The sequence below is a fragment of the Propithecus coquereli genome, unplaced genomic scaffold, assembly GCF_000956105.1.
Source record: "Propithecus coquereli isolate 6110/MARCELLA unplaced genomic scaffold, Pcoq_1.0 Scaffold5, whole genome shotgun sequence".
Taxonomy (NCBI): domain Eukaryota; kingdom Metazoa; phylum Chordata; class Mammalia; order Primates; family Indriidae; genus Propithecus; species Propithecus coquereli.
The window spans coordinates 5,661,545-5,686,856 of NW_012150840.1; the positions used below are offsets into that span (position 1 = coordinate 5,661,545).

Here is a 25,312-nt window from a genome sequence, read left to right on the forward strand (position 1 = left end):
AGCCACGCTGCTGAGGGCTGCCCAGCAGAGACGCCACCCACAGGAGCAGGGGGACACTGAAGGAAGAAATTCCAGGTGTCAGGCTAGGGGCAGCAGGGGAGTCTAGGCCCTAAGGGGTTGTGCCAGGCTGAGGGAGAATGGCCAGGGTGGGGCTGCAATAAGAGGGGCCAGGCTCTCTGGTTTGGGGGCCAGGTGGGAGAGGCAGCTGGGGGGAGGCGTATGCATTGGCTGAGGGACACTAGGAAGGAAAGGGCACAGACAGGAGAGCCTTTTAGGACCTTCCACGATTGTAGTCCACCAACAGGCAGAGGCCCAGGCTCCTGATGGGTAGGGGGCGGCCACCTCCGAGCCTCTGCAGAGTCTTACAAAGTCAAGCAGGTGTTGTATAAGCTTGACTTTTTAGGGTTCTGCCTTGCTGGGAAACCAGCTTGGGTGGGGGAGGCAGACAGAGGGTTGGGGTCTCCTCCACAGAGGTGGGCAGGGTGGGTAAACCTCTCCCCTGGGGGAAAGGAGTTGAAGGTGTATTTCTAGGCTCAGCCAGCAGGTGGCGCAGGGGTCGCACAGACAACTAGCTCCAGGCTCCCAGGAGAAAAATAACCTGTCTCCGGACCACAGGGTCTTATAGACTCTGAAGACCCTCAGTGAACCCAGATACATTCACAAGCAAGGAACATGGGCGCCAGGGGCTTCTCTCTAAAGGTAATTCTGGTAAGGAGAACCAGGGCCTGAGGATGCAACCCAGAAACAGAACGTTTTTGACTTTAGCAATGGAATGAGTGGCGTGATGATGAGACCAGACTCTGTACAGGGATCTCAAGGGGGGGCCTCCTGGAAGGTTGCTTTGGGAGAGGGTTGACAATGGATGTTAGAATTCATATGGAGGATGTTTCTTTTAAGAGGTGAAGGACTCAGGTGGGAGATGGAGAAAAATGAAGGGACTTAAGTGATCACCTACTAGGTGCCAGATGCTCTACCTACATCCTCCCTTCTAATCCTCCCAGCCTCTCTGCAAGGCAGGTACTGTGACTACTCCTAAGTTCCAGAGGGGGAAACTGGGGCTCTGGCAGAATGAGTAACCTGCTCACAGTCACACACCCAGAGGGAAAGCTGAGGATGCAGGTCTGCCTGGCCCAAACCTGTGCCCATCCTACTGTGTTCTATCACAAGTGGGGGGGCATCCCTCCAGCGGAAGCACCTATCTGATGGGTTCACAGTCTAAATGAGATGAGCCCAGTGTACGTAAGACACATGGCTGATGGACGGAGGCAGCATAATCATGTCAGAGCTGGAAGAGGGCTTGGGACCATACAAGACCTATTGCTAGATGCCTTAGGCAGCCAAATGGTGCTGGGTGACTGCGGTGGGGAGAGCTGGCCACTCCAGCAGCCAAGAACTTTGACCCTCTCCCAATGTCTGATGTCTCAGTGCTTGTCCTCCTGGTGAAAGGGCTGGCACTAGATGGCCTGAGAAGGCTGTTCGGAAGACAATTGTTTGCAAGAGAAGAAAAAGGAATGATCTGTTGAGTTGAGAGCAGCCAAAGAGATGAAGGAATAGCCACTGAGGGTGAGCAGAGACAAGTGCCTCAAACGAGAAGGCAGCAGCTGTTTCTGAACAGGGGGAAGAGCCAGGGGGAGCCCAGGCTGGGGTGGATGGTGAGTGGGCCCTGGACTGCAGGCTGGGGAGGGGCTCTCACTAGAAGTGGGGTAGGGATCAGAGCAGCTCAGCTCTGCACCCCCAGGGTCCAGCTGTCTATCCGAGATGGCAACCGGGGGGCCTGGGCAAGATGAGAAAGCCATCAGGTAAAGGGAGTGAGGGAAGAGGGGAATGGCAGTGTGCACGGTCCCCTTTGAGACCCGGTCCATTGCCACTGGTGGGGGAAGAGAATGAGGCTTCCTCAGGAGCTGTCTTCACCATGCCCACCACCTGTGTGGTCTCTTCTTCAGGCCCCCACCCTGGAGGGGCTGACGGCTGCTCAATCCCTCGGTGACCCTGAGCCAGCCACTCAGCACTAGCAAAACTAGAGAGGGTTAGAAGACACCAACTCCTCCACCCAGATCCGCCACCCAATTGTTACACTGTCAACTTCAAACCCATTTCAGAGATGCCTCCAATGCTGAGTCTCATCCTGAGGCCATCAGTACCTGGGACGCTCTGCAGCACAGCTTGAGAGAAAGAACTTAGGAAGAATCTTCAGAACAGAAGGGCCAGGAAGATGGAATCTGACCACAGCAGAGAGCAGGGCACACCCAGCAGCGGGCAGATGTCCAGAAAGAGCCTAGAGCAGGTTTCTCCAGGGAGCCAGTGTGCGGTGCCAGACTGCAGGCAGACACACCCCTGCCACGCTGACTCAGGCATCCTGGGGAGGCAGGGCCACGCCCAGGTTTTGGGGAAAACTGACGTTCTTTCCAGCTGGGTCTGCCCTTTACCAACAAACATGGGATTTGCATTCGCTGTAAAATGTCTGAAAGAGCAGTTTTTACAGGGAGAGGGGAAAGACTGGGAATGCTTGTTCAGGCAAGAGAAACACAGCCGCTGCCTCCACACCCACGTCGCCTCAGCCAAGGACACCAGAGCCCTGCCGCTGCCCACTGGCTGCTGGTCAAAGCTCCCGGCTGCCCACCAGGGAGGCTGCTGCTGGGGGAGGTGCCCGGGTTGCCAAGGGGCGACAGCGGTGAAGCCAGCCAGGCACTGGCTGAAAGGTGGTCCTGGCTGCAAGCCCAGTGCCCATTCAGCCCCTGGGCACTGTCCCTCACATTTGCTGCTACTGCCCCAAAGCCACTCAACCTCTAAGACTACACACAGAAGGGAGAGACCAGGACCGAGCAGCCTGCACTCCCCCTGCTCAGTGCTAACGAGAAGCCCAGTCCCTTCTCTGGGGAAGCTGGCCGCGCAGGCAGTCCTGGGACATGTGAGCTCTCCCCGCCATCCTGATGAGAGGGCTGGCAGTGAGGGGCACCCAGCCGCTGCTTTCTGGAGTGGCCTCATGTCCCAGGGTCCTGCCTGGGACTGGATCTAGCCTTGGGGCTTGGGGGCAGGCAGGGCATGTTTGCCCCAAACAGTGAGCCCTGACAAAGGAGACTCGTTATTGTCACAGACCCTAGGAATGCCAGTCCCTTTTAGGGATGTCATGCATGTCATCACTGCATCCCTGTTGGGTGAGTTCCTAGAGCGGGCCCTGCTCTGGTCCCCAAAGCAGGAATCAGGCACAGTGCTAGGAGGACATCCCAGGCCTGTGGAGACTCACATCGTCTTCGATACCATTTCTTCTCCATGAAATCTGAACTCCGCCTCCTTTCCTCCCAGGAAGAAAGAGCATCTCACCACAAATGTCACAGGAGGGCTTCTGCAGCACCCAGAGCCTGGGAGGTGAGGGATGCCTCGCAGGACCCCAAGCCTTTCCCAGAGCCACGCCCCAGAAGAAGGGGAGATGCATTAGTCTCTGGGCCCCCTCAGGACGCTGGGCGCACTAGCCTTGGCTGCAGCAGAGGTTCGACAGCGACAAAGTGACAAAGGCAAACACCCGGCCCTTATCTCTTCTTACTCATCCCCGCCTCACACCAGCCAGCACCTGGCAAACCACCCAGGGACCCTAGACCTAACCAGACAAGAGAGTGGGAGAAACCACCTCTCTGAGCCCCTCCCTTTAATTTCTTACATTGCTGACATATGGGAATGTTCCAGACTTTCTGTAATCCTGTAGAGAGAGCTTTATAAGAGCAAGGAGACTTGGGGATTAGGTGGTTTATCTAAATCATGCAGGAAGGTTCTAACAGAATCAAGGACTGGAACACTGACTGGGATGTCCTGACTTCCACTCTAGCCCTTGTGTCTTTTTGTGAGTGACACCTTGTTTCTCGTATGCGGCCTCATGTGCGCCTGTGCACTTACCTGTATGAAGGGACCGGTTTTTACCAGAACATGCTCTAATGTGAAAAAGCAAGAGGTGCGGGAAGGCAATGGAATTGCACAATGAGGTGCTCTAGGAAAGGCTGACGCGTGGAATGGTAGCCCCAGGCACTGTGTGCACGAGAAGGGGCCTGTGGGGTGGCTGTCCTGCGGTGTGTGGCTGTCCAGACTGGGGCAAGGGCACCTGGTCCACTGCCATCTGTGTCCCCCAGCAGGAAGCCGACATGCACGAGTGAGGGGTTAACACGAAGCGACACCGCGTGGATCTATTCTACGGGGCACCGACACCAGACCACACACACAGGACCAGCAGGAGAGTCACTGCTACCCAGCCCTATCCCAGAGAGAAGGCGCAGCAGACAGCGTCCCTTCCTGGGAGAGGCCTGTGGTTGTGCAAAGGAGCAGTCCCAGGGCAGAGGGGACGGGCCAGCGCTGGCTTTGTGAGGAGCCTCCGAGAGCCGGGCCGGGCTCTCCCAGCCTGTGCGGGCTCTGTCCTCCTCTCTCCCCGTCAAAGGCTGATTGGGTACTAGGGCCCCCCGGAGTTTCATGCGTCTCCATGAAAACTTCAAGGGCTCAGAAAGAGAAGCAGCAAGAAGTCTGTTTCCATGAGGCTCTGGGCCTGGTGTTCATGTGATTCGCCATCTGGTTTCTTTCTGGTCCCAGGCACAGGCCAGTTTTCCCGTCTGGTGGAGCGGCGGGCTCTCTGGAAAGGGTCTCCACTGGGCTCACTCCTCCTTCCCCCAGAGACATACTCAGGTCCAAGCACATTTTATTCCCCCCAACCCAGTGACATTCAGGAGTTGGCTGGAGGCCGCTCTGATGCACATGTGGTACATTTGCGTGGACGTACACGACACAGACAGTGGTGGAGTCGCTCAGGTGGTCACAAAGGAGCCTGCACACCGGGACACCGTTGCATGCAGACACACAGGGACACACAGCAGAAGCAGGTGCGGGCGGGAGGCAGGGACAGCCCCAGCCCTGTGTGCAGGCCATGCCAGCCCCCAGAGTTCTCTCTCCTTCTGGCGGGGGCTGTCGCTGGGAAAAAGGGGCTGGGATACAGTTCACCACAGACAGGGAAGGGAGAGCCCCAAGGGCCATGATGGGAGCTTCAGAGGGAACCGGGAGGGACCCTTCAGCAGGAGCATAGCAGTGCCCTCTGCTGGCCATGATGGGCTGGTGCAGCTCACAGGCCTCTGGCCAGGCTGAAGGCAGCAGAGGGAGGTGTGTGTGGGGGAGTGGAGTGGGGGAGTGGAGTGGGGGAGTGGAGTGAGTGAGTGAGTGAGAATGTGTGTGGGTGGGTGGCTGGGTGGGTGTGTGTGTGTCTCTGTCTGTCTGTCTGTCTGTCTGTCTCTGTCTCTGTCTCACTCAGAGGGTACAGAGGGTGGGAAGGGCTAAAATCTGGGCCTACCAGGGATTCTGCACAGGGAGGGCTCATTATACATGCATTTTTCTGGAGTACCGAAAATTTCCACCTAGAATCCCCATCTTTCCAACCCTCACCTCCTGGAGGTTCCGGGCAAGCTCACCCGGGCACCTAGAAAGGTGGGGGACGCAGAGGATCTATTGCTCCCTCGAGCTCCAGCACAGCATGCCACAGGGGTACATGCAGTGGTGAAGCCATGCAAACTGCGAGCAAAACTGGTGCTTTCTTCCCCTTGGCTGCTCCCTGGAGCAGTCCTCTAAACCTCAGTCGTAGCCTCCCAGGTTCCCCCCATAGTCCTCAGGGGCCTGCTCCAGGCACATGCCCTAGGCCTCTGGCAGCTGGTCTGTCTAGGCGCCCCCATCCCCTGCCCCCTTCGGCCAGGCCACACACTCCTTTTCTACAAGTTAGGGGGCTGGCTCCTGTTACCCAACGCCCTGGGCTTCTCCTCACTCCTGTGGGGCTCATGGACCCACAGGCGTCAGGGCAGGGCTGTGGGAAAGGGCAGAGGGCTCTGCATAGGTGCGAGGGGCCTGCTGGAAGGGTGGTTGTCCCCACCTCACTGCCGAAGGTGCTCATGGGTAGCGGCAGGATGGGACAGTCTAGTGGTACGTGTCTGTGTACCAGTGTGAGTGTGTGTGTAAGAGTGTGTGTGTGTGTGTGTGTGTGTGTGTGTACATGTGTGGAGGGGACACTGCACAGAGTTGCAAGGCAAATGGGAAAAGGGACTGTGTTCAAAAATGAATCATCTGTGGATAAACTGTCTCCCCTGATGTGGATCGTCATGTATTTATACAATAAAATTTATTAGACTACATAAAACCAAACTAATAGAGTCACGTCAGTAGACTGGCATGTCAGTTTCTTCTGGGTTGAAGGGAGGAGGGGAATTATTCTGAGAATTAAGAAAACCTAAGTAAAAAAAGTAGGCTGGTCTGAACGAGGCGTGTGGGGGGTGCCCTGGCTGAGCCTAGTAGGGATGAGCCGTCTCTGGCAGTAGTGACTCCCAGGAACTAGACCATTGGGACAGGAAACTGACCGGGGACGTTCTCTCGGTGGCTGCACGGTGAACTCGGGGACCCTCTCCTGCTGTCTCGCCTTCCTCCTCTTGAGGCCTAAGGAAGACACAGCCTCTGCTTAAAAACAAGCACCTGGGAGGCCAGCGCCACCCCCCAAGGCTTGGCTTCCACCCGCACCCCAGGAGTGTGCCCCACGCGTCTCCCTGTCCAGGTGTCCCAGCCGCCTGCAAGGTCTCAGCAAGGAGCCACCCCAAGGCTTCATCGGAAAAGCCGAGGCAGATACTTCAGAAATGAGCCAGGTTCTATGCAAAAGGCCCGTGGGGCATGGACTCAGGTGGGTGGTTCCAAGGGGGGGCCTCTACCGTCCCTGCTCCCACCCCACCTTCCTGCGTCAGCCCTTGTGGGGGAACCTCCTCTGACTTCGTGCTCCAGACACTCTGGGCTTCTCTGACATGGCCCAGGTGAAAGGGTGAGTATGTCGTGTTCCAACATCAGGTTTCTGATGAAAAGCGCCCACGCCCCCTTGGCAGAGCGTGCGGCGCCTGGGACCCACGGCCCCCACTCACCCAGTCTCCTCCGCGGGTCGCTCTGGGGTCTGGCGTTCTTTAAGCTCAAGCTAGGGGAGGAAGAGGCCAGGGTCAGGGCAGTCGTGTTCTCAGACCCTGCGTAGATGCGCCCCTCACCCCACCACACTCAGCACCGGTTCCTCCCGGGGCCAGCCCCTTCTGTCTTTGCGCTCCTCAGTCAGCACCTCCTGCCTCTTGTCTTTGCTTCCCACCCTCCCGGCTGGCCAAGCCCGTCACACCACCCTAAGTGCCTAATAACTGGCCTAGAGACCCCAGGCACGCTGCGGCGCCACCCCCCGCCCCAGCCTCCCAGCGCGGGCCCTGCTCACCGTGGTGGGCTTCTCCAGGGCGGCAAAGCGCTCCGCCCAGCTGGCCGTGGATTTCTCGAAAGCCTCATGCCTCTTGATGAGCTTCTCCACACTGTCCACCGTGTGCCCAAAGTCCCGGCTGGCCAGGTAGGGCTCTTGGGCGATCAGCCACGCCTCAGCCACGGACGCATCCCTCGAGAACTGGCACACCTCCAGCACTGCCCCAGGGGACAAGCCACAGACCCCCGTTAGCACCAAGCAGCCCGCTCCCACCGGGGCCTGGGGGCGGCTCAGCAGCAGACTTGGGAGTTGGCAGGCAGGCAGGTGGCCTACACAGGTGTCCCTAAACCGCACGGACACCCTGCTGCCAGAGGCCACCCCGTCCCCACTCTGGGCCCCCAGCCCATCTCCATCAATAGCTTCCTTTTTAAAACATATTAATTAGGAAAACCCTACTTTGAAAATAAGAGACAGTTTAGATGTCTCTCTTTGAGAAGCTGCCTTCAGCCCTAAATATTCTCTTCGCAGCCCTGGGCTGTCGCGCATAGTCATGGACGAGGAGCCACGGGGACCAGTCTGGGCCTTCTGGGTGCATAGCTCCTTGAATGGTGGGCTTTCCCTACCTCTCCCCAGCATCTGGCTGTGGGAGGACAAAGCTCCTCCTGTGCCCAACATTCTTCAGAACAAACATCTGGGATGCAGAGCCTTATCCTGACACCTTCGCAGGCTGCAGCTCTGCAGGGACACCAGCCCAGGCATGAGGCTGTGGGCAGGTGGGCAGAGGGTGGGCTGAGAGTGGGGATCGCTGGCCGGCTGGAGGGAGGCTTCCCGAAGTGTGTCTGCTCCATCTTCTGCCTGGACCCCCAAGGCCCCTGCCCCAGAGCTTTGCCTACGAGTGGTGCTGTGGTGGCTTCTCTAGGCAGTGGTGAAAATCCACTCCCTGTGACATCTCCCCCTTCCCTTCCTCCAGCAGGGCTCTGGCCCCTGCCCCCAGGGTCCCTGGCTGTGGGGCTGCACTCACACATGTGGAGCCGCTCCCTGCGGGCCTCCCACTTCTCATTCATCTCCTTCCTCCTGGACATCACCTGCTGCAGCTTCTCCCTGATCTGTGGGGAGGGAAGGGAGAAAGGCTCAGGCTTTGGTCACCCTCCCCACTGTATGGGGCAGTGCACAAATGGATCCTGCAAAGAACGCCAGGTTTGGTCACACAGTTCTGGCTGCACGTCTTCGCCCTGCTCCTTGCCAGCTGTGCAGCCTTGGGCAAGTTACTTAACCTCTCTGAGGCACATGTGCTGCACTTATGAAAACAGGTTACCACCTCCTGAGCGTGTGCACACGTGGGTGTGAGGGAGGCTGTGAGCCTGCGCTCCTTTACTGAGCAGCCAGCTCCTCGTGGCAGGGAATCAGCTTGGTGTGGCTGTGATTCCCGAGCCCGCGTGCAGCTCCGATCTCCAAGAGTAAAAGAAAGACAAGCTCCTCAGAAAATCCACAGCCCACAGCTCCCTCCCAGCAGGCTGCCTGGCTGGCAGGAATGGGGACAAGGGGAAGGAGGGGGTCACCCCATCCCTGCAGTCCCTCTCACCTCCTCTGAGGCCTGGTGCTGCCGCTGCAGCAGGGACTCGCCGAGCTCCAGGCAGGCGCTGAAGTTCTTGCTCCGGGTTTCGATCTCCGCACTGATGCCCTGGTGATACTTCATGAGCAGTTCCACAGAGGAGACGTCCCTAGGAGCAGGAGGACAAGGGTGGGAGAGGCAGTTTGGGAAGAGGAAACTCTGGGTCACTCTGGCCCACCTCTGAGTCCCAAGCAGAGGGGCCGCCTCCCTGCTGCCTGTCCAACCTCACTCCCTCCTCTCCCTCTGGCTACCCAGGAAGTCCTCTGCCAGCCTAGCCCCAGAAGGGACACTGAGGCCCTTGTGTGTTCTGCTGGTCAGCGGCCAGGGCACAGGCAGGGGGTACAGGGACCTCAAAAGCAGTCCAGGAATATTATTCAGCAGTAAAAATGAAGTGCGGATTCACGTTAGGACAAGATTCACGGAGGGACCTTGAAAACATTAGGTTAAGTGAAAGAAGCCAGGCACAAAAGACCACATGTTGTATGATTCCGTTTATATGAAATGTCCAGAACAGGCAAATCCAGAGAGACAAAGGGGAGAGAAGTGGTTGCCAGGAGCTGGGGGGAGACGGAAATGGGGGTGACTGCTCATGGGGACGGGGTTTCCTATTAGGGTGATGAAAATCTTCTAAACTTAGACTGTGGTGATGGTTGTGTAACTGTGAACATACTAAGAACCATTGACTAATGTGGTAAATCTCCATAAAGATGTTAAAGATAAAAGTACAACCATCAGGACAGGTACGCTGGGGGCGGGGACAGGGATAGGCCGGTAATAACTGCTAAACTGCCCCTGATGGGGTGCCCATGCCCAGGTGTCTGCCCCATCTCTCAAAGACAATCAGCTCCTTCCTGAGTTTGGGGGGATGGCCCCCCATATTCCAGGGCTGGGGGAAGAGTGAACAGTCTTGGACCTGCCCTGCTTTGGCCATGTGAGTCCCATATTTTCCCTGACAACAGTGGTCACTATCCCCGTTGGAAAACCTGAAAGATGTCTTTCTCCCCACACTCAGGACTCCCTTACTCTGCCATGGCCGGTCCTCCCACCGAGCTAGTCCATCTCTGCCTGGACCCAGCCTCAGGCCTCAGGTACCCGCAGCGATTCCCATGCACCCAACAGGTCAGGACCGTCCCTCCGGGGAGGTGCCCCAGTGTCCCACCCTGGCCTCCCTGCCTCCCCTGGCACCGAGTGGAGCTGCCTCAAGGAGGGCCCCTTACCTGGGCCTCTCCTGGGTCTCGATCTGCCGGATGATGCTCTCCATCCAGGAGAGGAGGTCACGGGCCATGCTGAAGAAGCGGAATTTGTCCGCCGTGTCCACTAGCTGGGTGCGGCGCCCAGCACAGGCGTCCAGCAGTGCCTGCCACGCGGCAGACACCTCCTGCTCCTTGTTCTGGATGGCTTCTGCCTTCTCCGCAGCATACGCCGTCTGCAGGCGGGTGGCCACGTCCTGGAACTGCTGTACCTGTGATTAGGAGAAACCAGACCCTGTTCCCTGGGTGTCTCGAGCCTGGGCATGGAAGGGCATCTTTCTCCTCTGGTTTCCCTCCCTGCTGGAAGGCAGGGTCTTCAGCCTCCCCCAGTGGGTGCTGTAGGGGAAAGCTCCTTGCTTTGACACCTCTGCCCACACAAGGCATCCTTTGCACTCTGCGAGGATTTGGGAGTGAGAGGGACTCTGCCCTTTTATGTCCTCAGAAGTGCAATAATGAGAGTAACTACGTACCAGGCACTGTTCCGAGCACTTTCTATTTATTAACTCCCTCCATCTTTACAACCCCATGAAAGAGGTACTGTCACTACCCCTGATTCTGAGACGAGGAAGCTAAGTAACTGGCCCCAGGTCCCTCCTACTAGTGAAGGGTACAGCTGGCATTGCCACCGTGTCCTCAGTCCCTATTCTGAACCACTCTGCACACTGCCTCTCCCAGGAAGGGGCTGTACCAGATCCTGACTGGGGCTGGCCCCAGGGACGATGAACCCTCACTCCTGTGGCCTCAGTGGGGCTGCACCTCTCTCAGGGGCTCCGGCATCCCCAGGCACAATAGCTACATACCAGGCCTCACCTCCACCTGGAGGACAAACCCCTCCCCTTTTGGGTCTAACCTACCTTGGGTCCCCTTTTGGGTCTAACCTACCTTGGTGCTCTGTCCCCGACCCCCCCGGGCTGGCCCAGGGGGGGCCCAGCCGGCCCCCCCTCCTACTACGCTAGGAGCCTGGGGAGCCCCTGGTAGCTGGGGCCCTTGATTTGTCCTTTCTGTCACACTGAGCTCTGGGGAACCCTGGGGATTTGTGGAGGGGCCTCCAGGAGCACCTGGTGGTGGGGGAGGAGGTCTAAGCAGATCTTGGGGTCCCTCCAGCTTCCATGTGGAAAGGCTGAACGCCCTGGTGGCTAAGCACACAGGAGCCACAGCCAGGCCACCAGGGTCTGAGTCCTGGCTCCACTGCGGTCTGCAGGTTCTGGGGCAACTTATCGACCCTACACACCTTACTTTCCTCATCTGTAAAACGCAGACGATGCTAGTACCTACCTCAGAGGATGGCTACGAGGGTCCAGTGACTACGTACGTCACTTAGAACAGTGCCTGATGCTAGGAAAGCGCTATGCATGTGTTTGCTAATGATACCACACAACTAGGGGATGCTGCATTGTAAGGTATTTTATGCTTTGGCTTTCTGCTAGGATTCGGTTTAAAGAACTACTTCTGAAGCCAGAGTCTCTGAAAGCCACTGCTCCCTGCCCTGTGCTGCTGGCTCCCTAAGGAGGCAGAATCTCCTGGCACCCATTTAGAGCTGTCCCCTCTGGAAGCCAGGTGGGAGCTGGCCGTGGGGCAGCCAGGGAGGGCGGAAGGCACCTGCATGCCCAGCAAGTGGAGCTCCCGCTCGAAGGCCGTGTGCACCCAGTGGAAGGACTCGGCCGTGCTGGCGTCCAGCCCCACGTCCTCGGGCAGCTCCCGGTGCTTCTCGCCGATGAGGCCCAGGATCTCGGTGCCCGTGTAGAAGTAGCGGTGCAGGTCGTAGGAGGCGGCCAGCAGCTGCATGCGCGTGTCGATGAGCTCCAGCAGGTCCGCCCACATCTCGTTCAGCCCGTCCTTCCACTCTGCGATGGTGGCTGCCTCGCTGTGGCCCGCGTCAATGAGCCGCTCGATGATGGCATTCATGTTGTCTACCCGCTCCTGCCCGATCGCCCCTGTCTCCCGGGCAAAGTCCCGGAACTTGTCCCGGAGCAGCTGGACACGGGGCAGACAGAAATGCACTTATGAGGGCGCAGGGGCAGGTGGGTACCACCAGCTGAGCCCCAGACTTTCCCAGGTGGCAGCCGCAGCACCTGGGGACACGCCCTCACACCTTCCCCAGGCAGGCCCGAGCCCGCTGGTCACACCTCACGCTGGTGTGACCGTGTCCTGTGCAGCACTGCGCAACTGGCAGGGGCGTCGTGTGTGTCTGGAGTGATGGCTGGCCGCATCACTGCACTACAGGAAGACAAAACCAGCGGGAGCTATGCCTACTCACAGTAACATGATCAAAGTCTTGCCCCATTTCTGGGGAAGAGGCCACCAGCTCCTTCTCCGAAATCCACTGCTCCAAGTCTTCGGTCTCCCTCTTCAGCTGGAACAGGTGGTACTCGTCCTCCAGCTTCCGCTTGCGCGTTTCCGCCGTGTCCTTCAGCCTCGCGTACTGCTTGTCCACTTGCCCCTGCAGTCTGATGATCTGTTCCCTGGAATTCAGAGCGAGGACGCCCTCAGAGACGCCAGCCAAGCACCCAGAGCAGCAGATCAGAGGAGCCGACCTGCTCCTCCCCAGCCCCTGGCGGGGTCAGGCGGGGAGTGAAGCGCAGGAGAATGACAGGGGCTTTGCTAGGGGAAGGGCTGGGGAGAGAAGGAGCCACCCCCAAGACCAGGATGCCTCAAAGGATGACAACGGGTCCTGGAATTCTGCCCTGGAGGGGTGCGTCTCTCGGCGCCCCTCACTCTGGGAAGCTCGCAGAGACAAGTGCAAATGCTGAACTTCTCCATCATTTCCCCAGAGAGGCTGACGGAGCAGTGCTGCCTGAGCCGGGCTCCAGCGGCAGGGTCCCTGCTTACCCCCTGAGGGAGGAACAGCCTGTACCATGGGCTCAGACCCTGGAGCTCCCTGAGAGATGTCTGGGGGGCTGCTGAGGGTCCGCTGTGGCGGGTGCCCTACTGGCAGCTGAGCACAAGGCCATGACTGGGGCTGCCTGTGTGGCCCTGTGCCCTCCCATTTCTGCAGAATGCACATTCCACTGTCTGGATGGGTAGAGGTGCTCTGCCTCCACTCCTACAGAATGATTCTGCTGAGACACCGTGAGGTCCTGAAGTACCTTCTGGACCATAAAAAGAAAAGCAAAAGTGGTCTTTAGTGTCTCTCAGCATATTCCAGCTCTTCGGAACTGGAACTCTCAGTCCACCAAGAGGGTAGTTTTGCTACTCCCTGCTCTGAACGTTTTGCAAACCAGGGCCTAGCTGGCCTAGTTAGAAGTTACTCACACAAAACCAAGGCGTAAAATGAAATTGGGCCAATCGACTGTCCTGAAGCACTTTTCTCAAAGCCTATTTTTTGGGAAAACTGCTCCCATTTTCCTCTCTTAGACCTGCAGGGACACTGGCTGGTGAGCCCTGGCCAGGGGGCCCCGGGAGGCGCACGCACCCCTCGGGGTGGCCTGCGGACAGCAGGCCCTGGGCACGGCCGGCCAGCTGCTTGATGTTCCTCCCGTACTCCTCCACCGCGCGCTGCTGCCGCAGGTGCCGCTTCAGCATCACGATGGCGCCCTCTTCATCCTAGGGGCAGCGGCCGTGTCAACACCAGGGCTCAGCCAGGCCACACTCCCTCCCTTGGCAAGTCACAGCCCAGCTCCTGGAGGTGGCCAGGCAGGAGGACAGCCAGGCTTGCAGGGCCCCCGGGACAGCCACGCATGTTCCCTCCCCGTGCTCTGACTCCCCAGCACAGAGCCCATGGCAAGAAAGGTGGGGAACTCCTGGGTTAGAGCAAAGCTAAGCGGGCAGAGGGCACCTGGCTGCAGCCCGTGCACCTTGGGGGTGAGCTCGAGAGAGTCCACGGCCCCCTGGCTGGCACCCCCCACCCCAGCAGACCTCGGGGGTCTCGGTGGAGATGACGTAGAGCTCCTGCTCGCCGATCCAGGCTTCGGCCTCGCCCGCGTCCAGGTAGTACTGCTGCGCCTCGTTGGCATCCCGCAGGCGCTGCAGCCGCCCAGCTGCCGCCTCCCGCAGCCTGTCCCACGAGCTCTGCAGGTGCCCCAGGCGCTCCTCGAGGTCCTCGCAGTCGATCTCCGCTGCTGCCACCAGCTGCTGCCCTCTCTGTAGCACGTCCTCCACCCGCGGCGCGTGGCCCTGGATCTCGTTCTGCAGGGTCTGCGCCAGAGCGAAGGGCTCAGGGCAGGGCCTTCCCACCGTGGGGGGTGCTGCTTCCCCCTCGCGCCTCTGGTGACCACTTGGCGGCAGGTGCCAAGCACTTCCTGAGCACCATTCTCTAACCCTCAGGTGGCCTGCTGAATACGCACTTGGAAGCGGGCAGTGAGCGGCACAGCCAGGTGTGGACACAGCTCTGCCTGACTCAGAAGCTGTGCTCCTGACGGTGCCGCGTTCTTTCTACGCTCGGCAGAGCTCGATTTCTTAGGTGTATGCGTTGGAGGAAAGGAAATGGCCTTTTTGATATTTTAGCAGCTTTCGTTCCATACAAAGGAAGAGCTGACAGCTGCCTTTTGTTCAGGGTCTCAGGCTTTATTTTTCCCAATTTCTATTCTCGAATATTTTGTGAACTATGTATTTCTTGTTTGAACCTTCTCTGGTCACCAAAGTGGACTTTTCCTCCCACTCTGGTGACTGGGTCACCTTTTTCTTCAGGAGGCCCTGACACACGTGCTATTCACTTTCGGGGTCCCGGGCCAAGGCTAGCGGCTTCTTACATGTGGGCTCTTGGGCTCCTTCTACCTTGTTTCCTTCCTTTCCACAGTTTCCTCCCGGCCTTTACCACCACCTAGAAGGCAGGGCAAGAGCAGCCCGCATGGGCGGTGCAGTGACTGCCAGCGTTTGAAACACATACAAACCAGCCACATCCACAAGCCACCCAACCTGCTGAAACACATCCTCACACTTTATGCTCAGAATCTAGACTTTGACAATTTCCCAGCAATTTCTCTGCAATTGCTTTCAAACAACCCCGGTTTTCAGCTCCATTTGCCTCGACTTCCCTGGAGATCTTATGACTTCTGTGTGGTGCCCTAATTTAAGCAATTACTTTCTAGTTTCCCGTGCAGGGTGCTTGCTTATGATGTCTTCTTTCCTGTGTTCATTCAGTAAATATTTATGAAGTTCTTTCTGTGTATCAGACCCTGTCCTGGGCAGTAGGAAGAATATGAAATGAGATAAACAAAACTCCTACACTCACAAAGCTTACACTCTGGTAGAGGAGACAGCAGGTAAGCATGTAAACAAACAAATATATACAGCCTGGGTCTTCCTCTCTGGGTGCCATGAGGAAAATACAGCAGTGGCATAAAGAGTGTCTGTGGAGCTGTGGTTGCCACTGTTGCTAAGGGAGTCAGGGAAGGCCTTTCCGCGATGACTCTCGAGTGAGACATGAAGGACGAGAGGGAGATAACCGCACAAAGATCTGCGGGTGAGTGTTCCAGGTAAGAGGACAGAGCAAGTGCAAAGGCCCTGGGGTGGAAACAAGCCTGGATTGTCTGAGGGCCAGAGAGGGGGCCGGAAGAGCTGGGATGCTGTGAAGGAGGGTGAAAGTGACAAGACATGAGATTTAGAGGGAGGTAGGGGCCAGCTCAGGCAAGGCAGTGGTTCTTAACTCTGACCGCCCACTGACTAATCCAGGAAAACAGATATGGCTAGGGCACCATCCTCAGAGGTCCTGATCAATTGATCTGAGGTGGGACCTGGACATTTGTCTGTTTAAAATTTCCCTAAGTGATTTTAGTGTGCAGTCAGGGGTGAGAACCACTCATGTAGCACCTTGCAGGATGTGTTCTAATTGCAGCAGGTAGCTAAGTCCCTGACTGGCAGCATCAGCGTTACCTAGGATCTTGTTAGACATGCAAATTATCAGGCTCTATGCCCAGAGTTTGATTCAGTGGATCTGGGGTGGCACCTGGTCAATTGTGTTTTAACAAGCCCTCTGGGTGGATGCACGTGGACGTTAAGAACCACTGCAATAGAGGTTTCAAGTGAGGAAGTAACAAAATTGGATTTATGCTTTAGCTAGGTGAGCCTAAAATAGTCTCTACTTGGGCAGTCACGTTCTGCTTTTCCCTTCCTGGTTGGGAGAACCTCACCTGTATTTGTCTTGCCTTTCTCCAGAAATAGCAACTGCCAGCCAGGGGAGTTGAAAAACCTTTGGACAATACCACTTACTGAGACTGGATAAAATCAAAAGTCTTTAGTGTTGGAGAGATTAGAGTTGGCTCATTTCGTAATTGAGGATACTGAGGCCCCAAGGATACTGTCGCCTATCAGCCCTCCCCCTAGACTGAAGGTTGTGGCATTAACTGAGCTTGGATCTCGATCATCTTCTAGCCCAGGTCCCTGTATGTGGCTGCTGGAGCCTCTGTGACTAGATCATGTCAACTGGAAGCAAAGGGCCCATGGAAGCTTTGAAGACACCTCTCTGTATATAATTCAGGCCTGTGCACCACTGCTGGGCTCAAACGGTGCAGTGAGCAGATGCCAGCTGCTGTCTTCTTGGGGAAGGCAGTGCTGTCTGCCATAACCTCCCTTCCACCAGGGAGTGCAGCACTCACGGGAGCACCCTGGGACACGCTGCTCTTCTTCGGAACCTACGCTCCCAGGCTCTCCTTGCTGACCCAGAGAGCAGACTAGGCAGGGGAGGGATTCTCTGCCCAGGAGAAGGGTCTGCGGCCAGCCCCCAGCTGGGCAGGAAGCCGTTGCAACCCCACGCAGCTGGCTCCTTGTACGATTCAGGCTCCTGCTGCAGCCCTGACACAAGAGGAGGTGTCTGGCCTCTGCTCATGTCAAGGACACTGACCAGGGCCAATCAGGCCTAAGAGAGCACCAGCGATGGATGTTTGCTCCAAGGGCTCAGAGTTCAAGTTCAGTAGCTTCCTATGGGGCATGAGCCCCCTTTGGTACCCTCACATGTCCAGAGAAATAGGGCCTACTTACCCCGAGGACAGCACACACACCTCAGCCCTGAAGTGGGGCAAGGCAGTGTCGTGAGAGGGAACACGCCTCCTCTCGGGGAGGTCCCTGAACACAGAACTATGCAAACACGTTAAACTCCAGGCCAGGGCTCCGGGATCCTACATTGCGTGTGTCTGATGGAGTCTGAATGGCCCCAAATCCCTGAGCACCAGGAGTCCTCCTCCCCTGTGATCCTCCCAGAATTCTCTCTGCAGTCACCAAAGCCTGCTCTTCCTGCTGTGAGACTACAAGTACAGTCTGGGGACCCCAAAGCCTTCAATATGAGCAATAATCCGCGTGCTGGCTGTTGGCAGGTCAGGGCCGGGCCTCCCCGGGTGCCAGGCAGGGCTGGGGAGGGGTGGGGGGCTGGCAGGTGAGGCAGGACTCACCTGGTTCTTCTTCATGAACAGCTGCACGGTTTGCAGATTAGTGCCATAGTCGGCTGACTGGGCCAGAGGCAGCCTCTCCTCCACCCAGAGCTGCAGAGACGAGAAGGCAGGTGACAGCTGGTGACAATCATGGCCACCCTTTCCTGCACCCTCACCATGGGCCGGACAGAGCTTTGCTGGCAGTGTTTCCCTGGTTCCTCCCATCAGGGCTGTGCCCCCATTTTAAAGATGGGGATACTAGAACATTTGGAACTGGGGTCCCAAATAACTTGTTCCTGGTCACACAGTGGGAAAGTCACATAGCTGGATCTCGAACCCCAGGCTGCCTGACCCCAAAGTCCATGCTCTTCACCATCAACACTAGCAAGTGTGAGCAAGCGGTAGCGAGCTGCCATTCAGAGAGAACCGGCTTCACTTTTCCATTTAACGTAATCATCATCCCCAAATCCCTGAGAGATAACAGGGTGAGATGACCAGTCATCTGCTGCCAAGAATTGCTCTGGATGGCAGCCAGCTACCCCAGTGGCAGCTGGTGGCTCAGCCTCAGGGGTGGGGAGAGGCTTCAGCCCACGCACCGTCTCATCCTCTAAGTCCCGGCTGATCTGCAGCTTGGCTTTGGAGGATTCTAGCTGCTTCTTCCTCCTCTCCAGGGGTTCCAGGAGGTCCAGAAATCGCTTCTCGATGCTCACGTCTGCGTCTCCCACCTCCTCTTCCAGCGAGGGCACCTGGGCAAACAGCTCGCCTAGCTCCTCCTTCCGCACGTTCACTTGGTCCTCCACTCGCTGAGACACAAGGGGATGGTGTCAGCACCAGCCTTGGCACCCAGGCAGCCCCTCCCTTTCTCTTCATTTATCTGTGTCCCACCATCCTTTAAGGCCCAATGTGAGCACAGCCTCCTCCAGGAAGTCTCCCTGAATGCTCCCATTCCCCTTTGCCTCCTCTGAGAGCCTGTCCTGTATTTCTCATGCAGGCTTTTGGATCCCTGTCCTACCCACAGCAAAAGGGCTAGAAGATGGAAGATGAACCAGGAGACATTTTTGTATGATAAGAGCAAGTCCAGTTAAGAGGAACAGGAGGAGTACTTTAAGGTTTCCGATTTGCTCCCACCATTCCTTCTATCCTAACACTCTGAGTCCACAACCCGCTCACGTGCCTTCAGCTTCACCAACATGCGGTTGACACTGGTCAGGTCCTTGCCCGGGTCGTCCGACCGCAGCTGGTCCTCCATGGCGCTGATCCACTTGCTCAGGTCGGCATGGGTCTGCAAGCGCAGGTCCGAGCTCCTTGCGGCCGAGAGCTGCCGGGCCTTCTCCTTTGTGGTGGTCTGCAGCTCGTCCCAGAGCCGGTGCAAGGCGTCCAGCCTCTGGGACACCAGGTCTGCATACTGGGGCTTCTCCTCCATCAGCTGTTTCCCTTCCTGCGGGGAAAGAGGAGAGCTCATCCTCTGAGGCCTTGGGGGCCTTGGAGCTGCCCTGCTCCTGGTGGTTGCAAGAGGCTACCCAAGGGGAGGTCAGCGAGGCAAAGAATCTGCACAGAGCGTGGGTGAGGCTCAACTGAAATTGACTCTGTGCTCACAGAGCTATTTGTAGGGGAAGGCAGGACAGGGAGAGCAGTGAGTCGGGGGCAGATGACTCAGGGAGCCTACAGCTCCCCACGCAGTGTGAGACCAGGGATGCTTTATTCTTCTCTCCATATTTCCTGGACCTAAGACAGGGCCTGGCATTCTGTAGGAACTCAGTGAGTATTTACTGGATGGATGGATAAAGCCATCCTTTGGCAGTAGGGTGAGAAATCCTTCATAAATACAGGAAAAATGTTATCTAAGGGAAAAGCCAAGGGCAGATCCTATAATTAACAGGGATCAACCGGCACTAAAACCAAGATTCCAGATCCATCCAGGAATGGCCAGCACGGTAATCTGCCTCTGTGTTCCAGAGGTTGTGCACTAACCTTCAGTGATTAAGCACCTTTGGAGCACTAAATACCTAATATTTCTTCACGGATGAGGAAACTGAGGCACAGGGAGGTTAAGGAGTCAGTCTGGCTCCAGAGGCCACACTCTTAACCACCATGCGGCCTTGTGTGACTGCTAGGGCTGCTTCTTCGTGGACAACCACAGCAGAGAGGAGCGAGGGTACGCGATTTCCAGATCTAACTCCAACCACGTTTTGACTTGTGCTACAGGGCAAGCTCGTCACAGAGGGGTCCCTTGGTTTGCCATCTACAGGGGGTGTGAATGGCCACGCCCTGTGCTGCCCGGCCAAATGAGGAGGATTAATGGCTCCCCTGGGCCACCCTGGCCACTTCACGTGTTCCCCTGGCCCTGGGCAGGACAGTACTGGAGCCCTGTGAGGATAACGGAGAGCAAACAGTGAGAACTGTGGTCCTGGCACTGGACACTGAAGCTCTAGCTAGGGTGTCCTCCGTGTCCTGGACTGTCCCCAGATTCAGGTGGCCCAGCCAAGAGGCACCAATTCTGACCAGGCTTAACAACGCTGGCTATATCGAGAGTTCTGGAGATTTAACTACTATTTAGAGAAGGGTTTTCAACGCCAAGTTCTACACTGTCCAGCAAGCTGCAGGACAGTGTCTACGCCCCAGGGGAAGCCTCGCTCAGGCAAGCAGATCTGCGCAGAGCAACCCCACCAGCCACTAGCTCTACTTACTGCATCGATGTTCTCCAGCCACCCTTGGTGGGAAGCCAGCTCTGCCACAAACGCCTGGTGCTTCAGCCACATGTTGTGAAGGTTTCGCGCTTCACCATAGGAGACATCCTGAGAGGTCAGCAGCTTGTCATTGATCCAGAGAGTGAGCTGTGGGCAGAAAGAGGGGGTCCGACTGTCCCTGAGTGTATCTCTTCGGCAAGGCAGGACCCGCTGCCCACCCTGGCTGCAGAAGGAGGCGGGAGTGCACGAACAGAGGAGAACTCATCTCCAGTCCTGGGGCTCTGAGTCCCCGCACAGGTAAATTAACCTACGGCATGCCAGGGCTAAGACATGGGCACGAGTGTGTCTTCCCCACTCCAGTGAGCAGTGTGAGACTTCTCTCCATGTTTCCAGGACCGAAGACAGGGCCTGGCATTCTGTAGGAACTCAATGAGTATTTACTGGATGGATGCAGAAAGCTATCCTTTGGCAGTAGGGTGAGAAATCCTTCATAAACACAGCAAAAATGTTATCTGAGGAAAAAGCCAAGGGAAGATCCTACAATTAACAAAGGGGGAAGAACTGTCATGAGCACCCATTGCTTCGAAGATGTCCTGGCACCACACCAAGCCTGGCTTGTGCCAAGGCAGAGGTAGACGGAAACAAAGTTGTCTGGGCTGAGAGGAAAGGGGAATGTAGATGAAAGCAAGAGAGAAGTGAGGGAAAGCCCCAGTCCACACGGGAAGTACTGGCAACGGAGGGCCCAGGAGGGCAGATTAGCGACCTTCCTTGCACAGCTGCCCCAGGTGGAGTTTTGAGCCAGCAGTTCTGCAACTGTGAGACTTGTTTAAAGTCCTCCTTTCTCTCTCTCGCCCCTTAAAGCTCTGATTCATCCGGCCCGAGTGGGGCCCAGGAGTCTGCTTTACCTAGGGCCAGGCCTGGCTCCGCAATGTGGGGGTGGGGGGACTAGCACAAAATGAAATTGTTCAAAGGTATTAAGAATTTCAAGACGGCAAGAACAGAACATTAAACCAAGCGCAAGACCCTTCTAAGCACACGCCCTGTGTGAATGAACACACAGGTTGCGTGCCCTTGGAGTCGGCCCCGGCCAGGGCCCTGGGTGATTCTAGTATTGGTAGTGCTCAGAGCACTCTTGAGAAACTCTTGGCCCACACTGGGCAAATTAAAGCATGACTTCTCAGATGTGAAAAAAAAACTAGTGTAACCGAAGATTCCAGAGGATGACCCAGCCATCAAGTACCCAGAGTTCCCCAACCATGGAATCCAAGCTGGAAAAGATCCCTATGTCCCTATGGACTTCCCACCTCTAGGGCACTCTGCTTCTAGAAAAGAATCACCTGAAAAACATCCCCGGCCTTGCCGGAGCCTCACCTCCTGGCAGTTCTGGAGGAAGTTCTGCAGCTCAAGGTTGTCTCTCAGCACCACCGAAGCCTCCTGGGCCTTCTCGTCATTCTTCCTGTGCCTGGAAGGGAAGCCGAAGCCACAATCACGATAGTGCCAAGCCTGGGGTCCTCACTCGACACCCTCAGCCCCTCCGTGGCTCCAGGGACCCCTGGGGGCAGCTAGTACCTGTCCTCAATCAGTTGCACCTTCTCCCTGATCTTGTCTGAGTACAGGTTTCCCTCGGCTACAAGCTTGTTTCCAGAGTCCACGGGACTCAAGACCTTATCCCGGTTGTTCTCCATAGACACCAGGAACTCCTCGAACTTGCGGATCCCAGCCTCTGCAGCTTCGAGGGAGTCTGGGGGCTCCAGGTGAGCCAGAGTATATTCCTGTTGAAGCGAGTTTCCAGACAAGGCATGAGGCAAGCTGAGGAAGCGGGGAGTGCACCTGCCAAGCGGGAGCTATGGTGTGAAAGGCACCCCCTAGAGTTGTGCGAGGAAGACTGTCTGCTCCTGGGGCCTTGCCCCCCACCCCTACCCCAGGTACCCAGTGAACAGTGTGCCTCACCACCAAGGCAAAATTCACTTCTCCAGCCTCTGACGGACCCAGAGTAAGGCATCGTTTGGGACACAGGGTGGGAAAAGGCACGTAACGAGGAACAAAGAGGATTTCCCTCCCAATTAGCGATTACAGAGAGTCCAGGAAAAGCGTAATCTGGTCCCTGAGCCTTACGGCACGCTTGCAGACGCACCCCTAGCGCTGCTGCCTGAGAGACCCCTGCCCCAGCCCTGAGTCCCTCTCTACCTGGTTGCTAAGGATGGCTTCAGCCTGCTTGGCATCTTTCTGGAACTCCTGGAAGCCCAGGCACTGGGCGAGGGAGTGGCCGCGGCTCTCCCACATCCGGCGCAGGGCGTCCCAGCCAGAGTCCAGGCCCCTCAGCCGCTGGCCCAGAAGCACGTACTCCGGGTCCTTCTGGTCTCGGATCACCTTCTCCCCGGAATCCTTGACGTGCTGGTAGCTCTCCTGGTGCCCGTCGATCTCGTCCTTGATGGCCGCATGCTGCTGCAGGAGCTGCTCGGCCTCCGGGAGCGACTCGGGTGTGTCCTCGGAGGCCACAGCCTTCTGGGTCATGGACAACCAGCCCTGGAAGTCATCCAGGTCCTGCAGGAAGGCCTGTAGCTGGCTGGCTTCCCCCAGGGAGGCCTCCTGGCCCTGCAGGGCTCGCTGCAGGCCCTGCCACAGCTCCTCCACGTATGCCTGCCGCCGGCTGATGTCCTCCTTCAACTCCGGGTGCGACTCCATCAGCCGCTGCGACTCACGCTCCAGGACACCCACGCGGGCCTGGATGGCGGCCACATCGCGCTCCAGCCCTGACAACTTCCGCTGGATGGCGATGACGCCCGCCAGGTCCCGCCCCAGGTCCTTTGTGGACTCCACCACCTTTGTCTTGTCCGTGATCCACTTGCTGGTCTCCTCGCAGTCCACGCAGTAGTTGTGCACACGGAGGGCTGAGTCCACCGCCTCCCGCCGCGCTGACACCATGGTCCGGAATGCCTGCCACCTGCCGGGTGGGGACACAGCCCGGGGGAAACAGAGAGACTCCATCTTCAACTCTTCCCACAGGGAACCCCTTCCCAGATTTCCCAGGAGTCTCCCCGCACAGAACGTGCATGCTGAAAAGAAAAACGTTATCTACCTAACAAACTGTGGGTGAGCAAAATTTATTTATCCAATTTTACTCAAGATATATATAACTGTCAGTCAGCTCTTTTTATCAGCAGGAGGCAAGCAGTGATGTGTGATTGCAACCATGAGCAAAGGAGCATGAAAGTAAACGCTTCTCCATGCAGTTGGATTTCAGGCAAATATACAAATTCCCTAGGTTTATAAAATACCAAAAATAATCAGAAAACTCACATTATTAACTTCAAGAATGCTTCAGGACATAGAGTCCCCAGCTGCCCTAGAACCATGCAAACGCCCAAGAGCACACTCAAAGTGCCCCAGGTACTGAAAAAAATCACCTTGGATCTAAAAGAAAGGGAGCCTCGTAAAGAAGAAGAGGAAGAGGAGGGAAGGAAGAGCTGTGATTATAATTAAAATGAGTAACATAATCTTAACCTTCAAGGGCAGTGTTGTTACGAACAGGGAAATGTGCTAAAGTCTGGACGCCCAGGGCCTGGGTCGAGCTGCAGTACATGAGCCTCTTTTAAAGGGCTGCCCACCAGCCTGGCCAGACCACCAGGGACACCTCCCGGGGACCCAGGTTTATTCATTCTGCATGGCTGAAATATATCTGCACACGAGAGTGTGCAGAATGCTCATTCCTATTGAACCCATCTTTCTGGAATACCTGCGAGGGTACAAGGCAATATGTTAGACTTTGGGAGAATACAGAAATAACCAGACCTTGCCCTGTGGAGTGTTGTGATTTAGAGAGAAATTCAGACAAGCTCACAAAACCACTGTAGCACAAAGTGCTATGTACACTGCACACGCCAGGCAGAGCAGACCGAGGGAGCTGGAAGGAATGACAGGGTAGTGGTGGCACGTTTCAGGTGGTCGCCAGTCTCTCGGCAGACAGACCCTTAGTGTCTCCACTGGAGTGATCTGTTTAAGGATGGGACCAAGTATATCATTCATCTTTGTCCCCAGGGGGTGGAGGGTGAGGGGCCAGGCAGTTGGACTGGGCAGGGTGTAGTGTGGCATTCCCAAGGTGTGACAACAGCACCAGTCAGGTTTGAAAGACAGGTCAGTAAAGAGAAGCAGGGGACAGGCTGGGAGGGATCGGGAATGCCATGAGAGAAGAGAGGGCACCTGCAGGTTTCTCAGCTCCCCTCCCAGCCCAGGATGTACCATGCTCTGGGGAATTCTGTGCCTGGCTGCCACACAGATGGTGCTCTGAGGCTGGGAAAGCAGAGGAAAGGAGCTGAAGGTTTTCTCCAAGCTGGTCTGACACCTCTGTGAAGGGACAGAGGTGCTCCTGGGAGAGGGTCTGGTTGTGCCCTGAAGGAAGAGGCCCCCTGGTGACTTTCCAGACCTTTCCTGGTGTGGCCTCACTTTAGCCACTGAGTAGAGGCCACGCTGGAGGTGGGCTGGGGCTTGGGTCTAGTCTGCCTCCTGGGCCTACACTTTCTGCTTATACCGCACAGTCTCTGGGACGGAGGAAGTTGATAGAGCCACCCTGATTAGCACTGGTCATGCAACATCGGGAGTCCAGGTTTGGTCATGGGCCCAAGATTTTTAGAAAAATGTTGGTCAACTGGATGCCTACAGTGAAAGATGATCACACACTCAGCAAGTGTTTGAATGACTCCTGTGTGCCAAGCTTGGCAGAAAAACCTCAGCTTTGTCCCAGTCCCCTCATTGATTAAGCATTTACCATGCAACTATCATGCGGTGCCCGGCACCGACCTGGGCGCTGGGGATGCAGTAAAGAAGAAAGCAAGGTCCTTGCTTTCATTCAAGTGACACAGACATAAAAAAGTCTACAACAGCCCATCAGGTGTGATGAGTGCAGAGAAAAAATAAAGCAAGGTAATGGGATTGAGGCTGAGGGGTTGGTGAGAGGGAGGATGAGCTGCTTTCAATGGGGTGGTCAGTGCAGGCCACTCTGATAAGCTGGCATTTGAGCTAAGACCTGAATAAAGTAAGAGAGCAGACCAAGGGGTTAGCTAGGAAGAGCACGTTCCAAACAGACAGAGCCCCGGCCAAGAACGTGCCTGGTGTGCCGGGCACTGCGGGCACTGAGTAAGAACAGAGCTCTTCCTCTGCTTAGAGTCTAGTAGGAAAGTCTGTCAGCACAGAAGCAATTATAACACTAGGTAGGATGTGAAGTTGGAAACCAGTACAAAGGA

The 25,312-nt window shown here is 56.6% G+C and overlaps 1 protein-coding gene across 1 annotated transcript in view; it reads right to left on the minus strand.

Annotated features, from left to right (window-relative positions):
• Nucleotides 1-25,312, minus strand: part of SPTB (spectrin, beta, erythrocytic) — a 72,368-nt gene that overhangs the window by 8,313 nt on the left and 38,743 nt on the right. Inside the window, exons 15-31 of the mRNA XM_012656099.1 lie at nt 22,260-23,016; nt 21,642-21,844; nt 21,444-21,534; nt 20,073-20,219; nt 18,560-18,823; nt 17,982-18,188; nt 17,407-17,496; nt 13,940-14,218; nt 13,497-13,627; nt 12,342-12,546; nt 11,684-12,058; nt 10,052-10,296; nt 8,805-8,943; nt 8,244-8,328; nt 7,244-7,440; nt 6,915-6,964; nt 6,369-6,444 (exon numbers count right to left, since the gene is read on the minus strand). Coding sequence (XP_012511553.1) covers nt 6,369-6,444; nt 6,915-6,964; nt 7,244-7,440; nt 8,244-8,328; nt 8,805-8,943; nt 10,052-10,296; nt 11,684-12,058; nt 12,342-12,546; nt 13,497-13,627; nt 13,940-14,218; nt 17,407-17,496; nt 17,982-18,188; nt 18,560-18,823; nt 20,073-20,219; nt 21,444-21,534; nt 21,642-21,844; nt 22,260-23,016 — 3,541 coding nt within the window. The remainder of the gene's footprint in view (nt 1-6,368; nt 6,445-6,914; nt 6,965-7,243; nt 7,441-8,243; nt 8,329-8,804; nt 8,944-10,051; nt 10,297-11,683; nt 12,059-12,341; nt 12,547-13,496; nt 13,628-13,939; nt 14,219-17,406; nt 17,497-17,981; nt 18,189-18,559; nt 18,824-20,072; nt 20,220-21,443; nt 21,535-21,641; nt 21,845-22,259; nt 23,017-25,312) is intronic.